Source organism: Lepidochelys kempii, chromosome 7 (genome assembly GCF_965140285.1).
Source record: "Lepidochelys kempii isolate rLepKem1 chromosome 7, rLepKem1.hap1, whole genome shotgun sequence".
NCBI lineage: Eukaryota > Metazoa > Chordata > Testudines > Cheloniidae > Lepidochelys > Lepidochelys kempii.
The window spans coordinates 1,186,551-1,197,923 of NC_136386.1; the positions used below are offsets into that span (position 1 = coordinate 1,186,551).

At 54.5% G+C, this 11,373-nt stretch overlaps 1 protein-coding gene across 1 annotated transcript; it reads right to left on the bottom strand.

The window, feature by feature from the left end:
* Nucleotides 1-2,613: 2,613 nt before the first annotated feature.
* LOC140914012 (uncharacterized) lies at nucleotides 2,614-7,333 on the bottom strand. The gene is made up of 3 exons (XM_073350835.2): nucleotides 6,876-7,333; nucleotides 4,768-4,958; nucleotides 2,614-3,995 (listed from the first exon to the last, which is right to left on the bottom strand). The coding sequence occupies exons 1-3, from the start codon at nucleotides 7,084-7,086 to the stop codon at nucleotides 3,459-3,461; spliced, it is 939 nt and encodes a 312-aa protein (XP_073206936.1). The 5' UTR covers nucleotides 7,087-7,333; the 3' UTR covers nucleotides 2,614-3,458.
* Between the last annotated feature and the right edge of the window lie 4,040 nt (nucleotides 7,334-11,373).

An 11,373-nucleotide genomic window follows, 5' to 3' on the forward strand; every position in this document is an offset into this window, starting at 1 on the left:
GACGCTGGCGAATCCTGCGTGCGCTCAGCTCCCCTCCGCGCTTTGCGTTTGCTGGCATCGCGGCTGCTCGTAGAACAGCGCAGGGGGCAGGAAACCTGCCCAAGCCTTGCAGCCTGGGACTGGCTGAAACCATCCCCAATCAGCAGAGGGTCCAGCGAGACCAAGAGACGCCGTGAGCACCTGGCAGGGGCCATGTGAACTGAGCTGGGGAGGGAAGGCGCCAGGTGACCGGAAGAGGGCTGGCCTTTGGAGGGGCACAGGAGCTGTCAGCAGAGGTGGCAAGTGGGAGCAGGGGAGCCCCTCACAGCTTAGCTGATGGTGCTGGCGTGGCCAGGGTTGGCTGTGGCATAACCCCTGGCTCTCTGGGCTGGCCAAGGACAGTCAGGTTCCGTAGCCAGGCAACTGAGCCATGCTCCCTTCCTCTGAGAAGGCTCCTGCGTCGGCATGGGCACTCCTGGGAGCATCTCTCCTGGCAGGGCCCAAGTGGGAGGAGAAGTCTGGCTCGGCTGGATTCCCCGCAGGGAGCTGTGGAGAGATACAGGGGTCGCGGGGGCCGACAGCCAGTCTCAGAGCCTGGGAGGGTGGGGTCCTTGGGGCTGGCCCACTAGCAGGGTCACTCCCCAGAGACAGGCTACAGGCTGGAACCCAGCCCAGACTCTGCCAGAGGATCTTTGTCCTTAGGCGTGGCTAGGAATCCAGGAGTCAGCACTCAGGTCCTTTGTGATGGACGTGCTGGCTTTGACGGTGGAGCTGGAGAGCCCGGAGCCTGCCATGGGTCATGGGTGAGCATTAGGGCTCCATAGTGCATTGGCATTGCCCACCTGCCTGGGAGGTGAGGATGGTCACTCATTTACGTGGTCCCTCCTGTGCTCCTGACAGGCCAAGGGCAGCGTGGCCGCTAGCCAGGCTCGGCGCTCTGGAGACTTGATGCTGTCAGTGAGTGGTGCGGGAGCCTGTGTTACCACCTCAGCAGAAGAGGAGGAAGATCCAGAGCCCCGCTCGCTGGCTGCCCGGGCTGTAGTCAGCCCCTGGAGCTGGGTGACTTTGCTGCACCAAGCAGACGATGTGGCAGCAGTAGCCGTTTCAGCAGCGGTGGCAGACGCGGGATGAGGACAAGGAAGAAGAGGAGGACGCCCAGCCACTGCCAAAAGAGCAGCTGTTTCTGAGCTCGGGAACCCGGCGTTGACTGGTGGGAAAGGATCGCTCTGCAGACCTGCAGTGCCCAACAGCGGCGCAAGAATTTCAGGGTGGTGAAGGCAACCTTTCTGGAGCTCTGTGCTGAGCTAGTCCCGGCGCTGCGGCAGCAGTGAGCTGACACACACTGCCTCGGATCCGCAGAGAAGAGAGTCACATTTGCCACCTGGGAATTGGCACCTGAGTGCTACCAGTCTATAGCCAATCAACTGGGCCTGGGGAGATCAGTGGTTGGGGCTGTTATTATACCGGTGTGTGATGCCATGGAAAAGGTACAGTCGTGCTGGGCTGTGAAAGGTATAGTCGCGCTGGGTTGTGAAGGTACAGTCACTCTGGGCTGTGAAAGGTACAGTCGCGCTGGGCTGTGAAAGGTACAGTCGCGCTGGGCTGTGAAGGTACTGTCGCGCTGGGCTGTGAAAGGTACAGTTGCGCTGGGTTGTGAAGGTACAGTCGCGCTGGGCTGTGAAAGGTACAGTCACGCTGGGTTGTGACAGGTACTGTCGCACTGGGTTGTGAAGGTACAGTCACGTTGGGCTGTGAAAGGTACTGTCGCACTGGGCTGTGAAAGGTACAGTCACACTGGGTTGTGACAGGTACTGTCGCACTGGATTGTGAAGGTACAGTCACGTTGGGCTGTGAAAGGTACAGTCGCACTGGGCTGTGAAAGGTACAGTCGCACTGGGTTGTGACAGGTACTGTCGCACTGGATTGTGAAGGTACAGTCACGTTGGGCTGTGAAAGGTACAGTCGCACTGGGCTGTGAAAGGTACTGTTGCACTGGGCTGTGAAAGGTACTGTCGCGCTGGGCTGTGAAAGATACTGTCGTGCTGGGTTGTGACAGGTACTGTCGCACTGGATTGTGAAGGTACAGTCATGTTGGGCTGTGAAAGGTACAGTCGCGCTGGGCTGTGAAAGGTACAGTTGCGCTGGGTTGTGAAGGTACAGTCGCGCTGGGCTGTGAAAGGTACAGTCACGCTGGGTTGTGACAGGTACTGTCGCACTGGGTTGTGAAGGTACAGTCACGTTGGGCTGTGAAAGGTACTGTCGCACTGGGCTGTGAAAGGTACAGTCACACTGGGTTGTGACAGGTACTGTCGCACTGGATTGTGAAGGTACAGTCACGTTGGGCTGTGAAAGGTACAGTCGCACTGGGCTGTGAAAGGTACAGTCGCACTGGATTGTGAAGGTACAGTCACGTTGGGCTGTGAAAGGTACAGTCGCACTGGGCTGTGAAAGGTACAGTCGCACTGGGCTGTGAAAGGTACTGTTGCACTGGGCTGTGAAAGGTACTGTCGCGCTGGGCTGTGAAAGATACTGTCATGCTGGGTTGTGACAGGTACTGTCGCACTGGATTGTGAAGGTACAGTCACGTTGGGCTGTGAAAGGTTGTTGCGGTTCAGTGATGATACAGAACACAGCTTTTTGCAAGCAAGCAGGCTGGTCAGCGGAGATGGGCTGTTCTGCCCCCCCTGCCTTCCACCTTCTCCTTTTATTATATTTCTCCCCCTAAGCATTACACACTGCTACACAAAGGAATGTATGACGTTGATTCATATGCTTAGTTACCATCCTCTATCTACTACAATCCTGGTTCTCAGGCCTTGAGCCCAGGCTAAAAAAACCTCCCACAGTTGCTGTCCAAACAATCAAGTTCTCAGGGTTCATATCTAGCCCTTGTCCTTGGATAGAGCAATGTGTGCATTGCTCCTAGGAGACAGTCAGGGTGTGCCCCGCCTGCTTCCAGGTGGAATAGCTAGACATTAACCCTTCATCTCCCCTTTTTTGTTTATTGATAATTGGCCATCTCATGGTAGCCGCCAATTTGTTTGTCATGCTATTTAACTCCCAGACAGACAAGGACATAACCTGGGGAGCTTTCCAGGGCAAAAATTTTACAAAGTCTTAACAAGGAAGGAATACATTGTACACAGCAACAACAAAAAATAAGCCCAATAATTACAAACACAAAATAACCAAAAGCTTAACATCTGCAATATAATCATCTAAAAGGGATACACTTCTTTTACTACAATTGTAACCAGCAAAAGGCAATATAAGTATCATTCTACTAAGACAGCAAAGGGTGCCATCACTTAAATTTGCAGGAATATAATTAAAGGTGCATGAACCACAAGTAAAAACCCATCCTGATGGTAGGATGATATGGCCATAATTATATGAAACATTAACAGCATGGGAACAATTTAAAAGGGATTGAGAAATTTTTTGACAGCCCAATGGCACCTTTGTACTAGTGCAGTTAACTACACGCGCACAGGTGACATTGTGAGCCCCGGCCGGGTACGGTGTGTGGAGGGATATAGCCGTGCGAGGCAGAGTATAGTTGGCCGGGCCCCAATTAGCCATGCTAAAATACTGGGAGAAAAGATTAGCATAAGCAAAGAGCAGTATCTTATTCTCCTTCGGGCTTGTAACGGGGGAGGCGCTTCCGAGCCAACCCCTACAGAAAATAGCAGGCACAAAAGGCACACAATCATCACAGAATTAGCAGTGATTTGGGCGAGAATCGCCACAAACAAAGTCTTAGGAGTTTCTGGCTGCTGATCTGCTGCCAGTTTTCGTTGAGCCGTGGCGACCAATGCTTTTACTGCTCCCCCTGTCACGGGCTGGCTTGGGACGTTACGCCTCCTCCGTTTCCGTCCCGCCGTTGTCGACTCGGGGGGCAACGCGGTCTCCTCCAAGGTCAGCTGAAACTCTGGTATGGGATTCGACAGCCCCTGGTGCCATGCCATGTTGTTTAAGTGCTGGTCGCACGCACCGGGCTGGAACCCACAACGGTCCTGCAGGGAGAGACACAGCAGCATATCCCCGACCCCAAGTGATTAGAGGTGCTGGGCCCAGCCACTGTGGATCGGGCAGCTGACGGTAAAAGACACGCGGTCTTTCCAGTACCTCAGATTTGTGAAAATGCCGATCCGCAGGGGTCTGCTGATCTGCATTCAGTGTTAAATTATTTAAAGTAAACAAAAGAATATACATCTGTTGTTGAATGTCTCCTAAGGTTCGGAGATGCAGCTCCCCTTGTTTTAATTATTTATCTAGCAAGGTTTTGAGTGTGCGATTGGCACGTTCAACAATGGCTTGGCCCGTGGAATTATAAGGGATTCCGTGTTTAAGACGGACGTCCCAGTGGGCACAAAAGGTGGAGAGGGCTGCAGAGCAGTAGGCTGGGGCATTATCTGTTTTAATTTGGCAAGGGCGACCCATAACAGAAAAGCAGGCCAGCAAATGGTGAATAACTTTGTTAGTGGCTTCCCCACGTTGTGGGGTTGCCCAAAGGAAACCTGAATAAGTATCAACGGAAACATGTAAAAATGAATAGGGGCGGAATTGTGGTACATGAGTAACATCCATTTGCCACAGCTGATTTGCTGCGGTACCTCGGGGGTTAACAGCATAAGAAAAAGTAGGAGCAGCAGCAGCACAGTGGGGGCAGGAACGAACAATAGAACGTGCATGATCAGCAGGAATGTGGAACTGCCGGGCCAAAACAGAGGCAGACTGATGAAAAAAGGCATGGCTTTCAATGGGGTCAGAAAAAAGGGAATTCACCTGACCACGCAACGCGCGATCGGCGCGTGCATTGCCCTCAGTGAGTGGCCCAGGCAGAGGGGTATGACTGCAAATATGAGCAACAAAGTAAGGGAAATGACGAGTGGCAAGAAGATGCTGTAAGACGGCGAGTGAGACAACGTCGATCCAAAGCCTCCTCCACCCCGAGTTCGATCCTCGGCAGCTGGCACCTGATAGGGGACTAAAATCAATTGTGCAATTGACCGTCCACGCGGGAGCGACTGTGGAAGATGAGTCCACACCTGAACCTTAATAATGCCAGTGTAATCAGCATCAATGACCCCTGGAATGACAAAAAAGCCCTGTTTCCCAGCATGTGAGCGAGGGAGAACAAGACCTACAAAGCCGGCAGGGAGAGGTCCCGTCACCTGTGTAGGTATGGCACAGACCTCCCCTGGCAGCTGAAAGTCAGTGTCCTCCTGCATGATCAAATCAAGCCCTGCACTTCCAGCAGTCGCTGCCCTCATAGAGTCTACGGATTCCAAGGCAGAGGAGCGATTGCCTGAGTAGGAAACACCCCCGTTTGGCCCTGGGTTCGGGGGGGACCCGTCGCGCGGTTTCCCGACCCGCTACGACACTGATTAGCCCAGTGATAACCTTTCCCACACTTGGGGCACTTCTTTGAGGGTCGGGCTGGTGCCTTAGATGAGCGGCACTCCCGCTGAAAATGACCCTCCTTACCACAGCGGTAACAGCGCTTCCCCTCCTTCCCAGTTTTTCTGAGGGCGGCAGCCAGAACTCCAGCCTTGTGGGCTTGTGTGCCAATGTTCTGGCACGCCCGCAGCATGTCTGAGAGCTCTAAAATACCAGAGACTTGTGCTGCCTGGAGAGCACGGCGGCAATCCTCATTTGCATTTTCAACTGCCAATTTTAACAGGAGCTCGTGAGCTGCCTCAGTGTTATCCACCTGTCGGAGGATAGCCTCCTGCAATCTGTTGGTAAAATTCAAAAAGGACTCTAAGGCACCCTGACGGATACTGACAAAGCTTTTGGTAGGCTTGCCTGAATCCGGGACCTTCTTGAAAGCATGCTGGGCACAGGTGGAGATAATGGGGAAGACGGCCGGAGGGAGTTGAGACTGCATCCCAATAGTAGCAAACTGGCCCTCCCCTGCCAAATGCTCATAAATGATACCTTGCTCTCTATATACCTGGGCTTGGCGTTCTGCCATCTGCCGATACTCACTAAGCCAAATAACATACTGACTGGGTGACAACATCATGCGCAGCAGCGTTTTCCAATCCTCAGGGATTAGGGAGTACCCAGCACCCATCCCTTCAATGAGACCACGCACAAAGGTGCTAGTCAGGCCAAATTCACGAATTGCTTTCTTTACCTCTCTAACCACCGAGTATGGCAGAGTGGTCCAGGTGCCCACGGGGTTGCCCTGGTCATCATTCTGCCAGGTCACCGGGCAAACGGAGACCAGATCAGCCAGCTCCTCTGCTGTAAGATCTGATCGAGCTTTCGCTGCGTGAACCATTTGTTGCACCAGCGAAAGCTTCTGAGCAGATGCAGATGACTCTCCGGGGGGCCCCATGGGGGGAGGGTAATCACACACCGGCTCCGGTGGGGAAGGCCAGGGAGGCGGTGGTAATAAAGGCACTGGGGGCGAAGCAGGGGGAGGGATGGCTGCAGGAGCGGACGGGGGTGGCAGGATCGGCAGCTCCTCTGTTGGTGCTGAAGAGGGCCTTTCCGAGGCGACACGCTGTGTCGCATCACCAGGAGGGGGGATGACTGCAGGGGCGGACGGGGGCGGCGAGAGCACCAGCCTCGCGAGGGAGGGTCTGTCTGAGGCGACACGCTGTACCACGTCGCGGCAGAGGTGCCAGGCATGTAAAGCCTGCACGGGTGCCCGAGGCTCTTTGTGCAATGTCTGGCCCAATCGCTCCCAGTCCGCTAACTTAAGGCTTCCAGCTTCAGGATACCACGGGCACTTGGCACGCACCTCCTGTAGCAGGAGAGTGAGTTCTCGAGCCGGGCAGTCATGCTGAGCCTTACGCAGCAAATACTGCAGCTCATTGCGGTGTTGCACTTGCAAAGCAGAGAGGGAGCTTCCCATACTTACCACAATGAAAAATACTCACCGGGATCCACGAAGTGGATGAGTGACGCGTCTGAAACCCTTGCCGGGCGAGGTGAGTGCTGAGGGCCCCACGTTGGGCGCCAGTTGTTGCGGTTCAGTGATGATACAGAACACAGCTTTTTGCAAGCAAGCAGGCTGGTCAGCGGAGATGGGCTGTTCTGCCCCCCCTGCCTTCCACCTTCTCCTTTTATTATATTTCTCCCCCTAAGCATTACACACTGCTACACAAAGGAATGTATGATGTTGATTCATATGCTTAGTTACCATCCTCTATCTACTACAATCCTGGTTCTCAGGCCTTGAGCCCAGGCTAAAAAAACCTCCCACAGTTGCTGTCCAAACAATCAAGTTCTCAGGGTTCATATCTAGCCCTTGTCCTTGGATAGAGCAATGTGTGCATTGCTTCTAGGAAACAGTCAGGGTGTGCCCCGCCTGCTTCCAGGTGGAATAGCTAGACATTAACCCTTCAAAAGGTACAGTCGCACTGGGCTGTGAAAGGTACAGTCGCACTGGGCTGTGAAAGGTACCGTCACACTGGGTTACAAAGCTTGGTAATGCTCAGGAAATCATTAATGGGTTTGCCCACATGGGGTTCCGAAACTGTATTGGGGAAGGTCATAGAATCATAGACTATCAGGGCTGGAAGAGACCTCAGGAGATCATCTAGTCCAACCCCCTGCTCAAAGCAGGACCAATCCCCAACTAAATCATCCCAGCAGGGCTTTGTCAAGCCTGACCTTAAAAACCTCAAAGGAAGGAGATTCAGCCACCTCCCTAGGTAACCTATTCCAGTGCTTTACCACCCTCCCAGTGAAATAGGGTTTCCTAATATCCAACCTAAACCTCCCCCACTGCAACTTGAGACCATTACTCCTTGTTCTGTCATCTGCTACCACTGAGAACAGTCTAGAGCCATCCTCTCTGGAACCCCCCTTCAGGCAGTTGAAGGCTACTATCAAATCCCCCCTCACAGTTGATGGGACCCATGTCCCTATCCTTTACCCACCACCAGCACCCAGGAGCAGAACTTATCAACAGCAAGAAGTATTTCTCCAGGGTGCCTCAAGCCATGACTGCCAGGTGGTCGGGAAGGGACCAGCAGAACTCAGTTCTCTTTAGATTGATGAAGAAAGGACTGTTTGGCCCCAGGACATTAATGGAGCGGAGGTTGGGCGGGTTATTCTGGGAGTCTCAGTTATCCTCTGATGCCCTGGCTAGTGAAGCCAATCACAGCCTGCTCGGACAGAAGGAAGGACTGTTTTAACTATCCCCATAGCAGTTGCAGCATGGCGGTTGAGTGTGCACATGGCCGTTTGAAAGGCAGCTGGCACGGTTTATGGAGCAGATTGGAAGCGGCAGGGAAAAAAATGTTACAACCATTAGAAGTGCGTGTTGCATTTTGCACAATATTTGTGCGAGCACGGGGGGAAGCCTTAGCACAGGATGGGAGGCTGGGGTGCAGGACTTGCTCCAAGGCCTCTGCTGGAGAACATAAGCACCAGTGGGATGCTGTTGGACGCCTACTGACCATATTTTGGGTCTCATGCCAGAACATGTTAGGCCCCGGGGGTGGTGTTGGGTATCACAGGGGGAGGGGTGATGTTTAACATCCCCTGTGTGCTTTGGTCAAAGTCTAGGAATTATTTCAGCTTTATTGCAAGAGTTTTCTGTGTGCCATGGAGCCCTGGTTCAGAACAGACATACTGTGAATGGTTTTACTAGGGAAAAACAATAAAAAATCACTAATAAAGTTTTAATGAAACCAATGGAAAAAATAAAGTCTTTGTATTTGGAAAGACATTTAACTGACTACGCCTCTGAAGGGACCAGCTACACACAAACCTTTCACTGCTGCAGCCAGGCAAACAAAGCTCCAAGTGCGACCATAAGAACATTTCAAATACCACAGTTTGGTGAGGGGGTGATGCGCAAAGGCAAGTGCACCCCGGCCTCTGGCTCTTCTTGCCTGCGTGGGGCTGAGTCCCTCGGCTCAGGGGCATTGCAGGGCTACAAAGAGCTGCACTCCCAGGTGCACGGGTTCTCAGCGCTGGAGGTGGGATCTGAGAGGTGAATGGGAGCAATGCAGTGGGGATGCAGTGGTTAGAAGTTGCTGCTATTCCCAGTAGCCAGCGTTGTCCGGGGCTGAAGGACAGGGCAAGTCTCAAATGCTGGGACGGCAGGGCCTGCTGGCCGAGCAGGATTATGTTTTGCAGGAGGGCGTTCTGGCTCAGGATAGCACCCAAGAGCTGCCTCTGCCTCTTTCCATGCTCTTCTTCACCGTGGTGAGGCTGCTCTTGGCACGGCCATGATCCCCTGGGAGAGCTGCATTTCTTTCTCCCACTGGGTCCTCATGTTCTGTCTCCACTTCTCTGGCTTTCCTCTGGGACTCCGCCAGGAGGTCTGCAAACATCTCCTCCCAAAGCTTGCTTTTCCACCCCTGAGGTTGGCCAGCCTGTCAGTGGTAGATGGAGGCCTGGCCTGGATGCTCTGGCTCTTGCAGGTGCTGTGGGAGCAGGGGAATATGCCAGTAGCAGGGTGTTGTTCATGTCTGGACAAGGCAGGACCGCTTTTTGATGGGATCCACCAAGGCAAAGACTCCAAGAAGAACCCTGAGGGTTCATCGACAGCTTCTGCGAGTCAGTCTCCCAGCCCAGGTCCCCAGACGTGCACTAGAGGGTCTTGTGCCCTTGCTCTAAAACCAGCCATGTAGCCGGTGTGTTGACATGGGCTGGAGCTTGGGCTCTGAAGCCCCCCGCCACGCTTGAGAGCCCAAGCCACACGCTGTCTACACAGTTCTCTTAGGCGCCCTGGCCTGAGCCCACTCACCCAGTCTGGAGGCCTGGCTGGGAGGCTTGCTGCCATGGGTTGTGTAGATGGCTCCTCGTTTTTCTTTCTCCCAAAGTGCCAGGAAGGTGAGGCTGCAGCATGCCCCCTTGTAGGCCTGCCTGCAGCTCTGGAGGCACGGTCAGCCCCTTCTCCTCATACTTACTCCTCCCCAGGCCTCTTGCCGTTTAATTCTCATCCCACACGTGCATATAGCACAGTCCTGAGTAACGCCAGCCCCGCAGCTGCACCCGGCAAGTCTCGCCCGGAGCCCAGTAACTAGGGATCCAGCCTTGATCTGATGACTGGAGAGAGACTCCAGCACGTCCCTTAGGAATGTGTTGTAGAGGGCACATGTCACAGAGTCCCTGGGCCATGCTCTGGAACGGCTCCCTACGAAGCCAGGCAGGACTCTGGGGCAGTCTCCTCTCTGGGAGCAGCCTGTCTCCAGGGCAAGAAGCTTCCCCAGCTTCCACCTTCCTGGGTCTGACCTCGGAGCATTCAGCATCGTCTGCCCCTCCTGGCACTTCCCACAGCCAGTCCATTCAAGCGGGGCTCCTGGGGAAGCCAGAGGGTCCTGCCCCCCAACTCCGCAGTCAGACGTGACTCTCAGCCAGCCAGTAAAACAGAGGTTTATTAGATGACAGGAACATGGTCTAACACAGAGCTTGTAGGAGCAGAGAACAGGACCCCTCAGCCGGGTCCATTTTGGGGGGCAGTGAGCCAGACAACCACGTCTGCCCTTCACTCCATGTCCCAGCCAGCCCCAAACTCTCTCAGAGGTGAAACTCTCTCCCGCCCCTCCTCCTCTGGGCTTTGTCCCTTTCCCGGGCCAGGAGGTCACCGGATCCCTTTGTTCTCCAACCCTTCAGCTCTCACCTTGCAGGGGGGAAGGGCCCAGGCCATCAGCTGCCTGGAGACAGAGTGTCGGCCATTTATGTACCCTGGCCCTTTGCTCTGCAACAATTACACCCCCTTATCCCACCACCTAGAGACTTAAGAAATGCCTAGAGGAAACTGAGGCATCCCTACAGTATTCAGAGGAAACATTAAGAACAGTCCCACTTCGTCACAGCACAATGTTAGAGTGGTCATTTCACCAGTGCTACAGAGAGAGAGATCCCCTCCCTTCTCCATTCAGCATCCCCCCGAGTATACACCGAAGGCCTGAGCTAGTTAGGGTAGCCAACTTTCTGATTGCACAAAACTGAACACCCTTGTCAGGTCCCCTGCCGTGCCCCGAGGCCCCGCCCCTCCTCCAAGGCCCGCCCCCACTCCCTCCATCCCCCCTCCCTCCATCACTCGCTCTCCCACACCCTCACTCACTCACTCATTTTCACCAGGTTTGGTCAGGGGGTTGGGGTGCAGGAGGGGGTGTGGGCTCCAGCTAGGGGTGTGGACTCTGGGGTGGGGCTGGAGATGACGAGTTTGAGGTGTAGGAGGGGGCTCTGGGCTGGGGCTGAGGGGTTCAGAGTGTGGGAGGGGGCTCCAGGTTGGGGCAGGAGGTTGGGGTGTGGGAGGGGTTATGAGCTCTGGGGTGGGGACATAAATGAGGGGTTCAGAGTGCGGAAGGGGGCTCCAGGCTGGGGCCGAGGAGTTCAGAGTGTGGGAGGGGGCAGGAGGTTGGGGTGTGGGAGGGGTTATGAGCTCTGGGGTGGGGACATAAATGAGGGGTT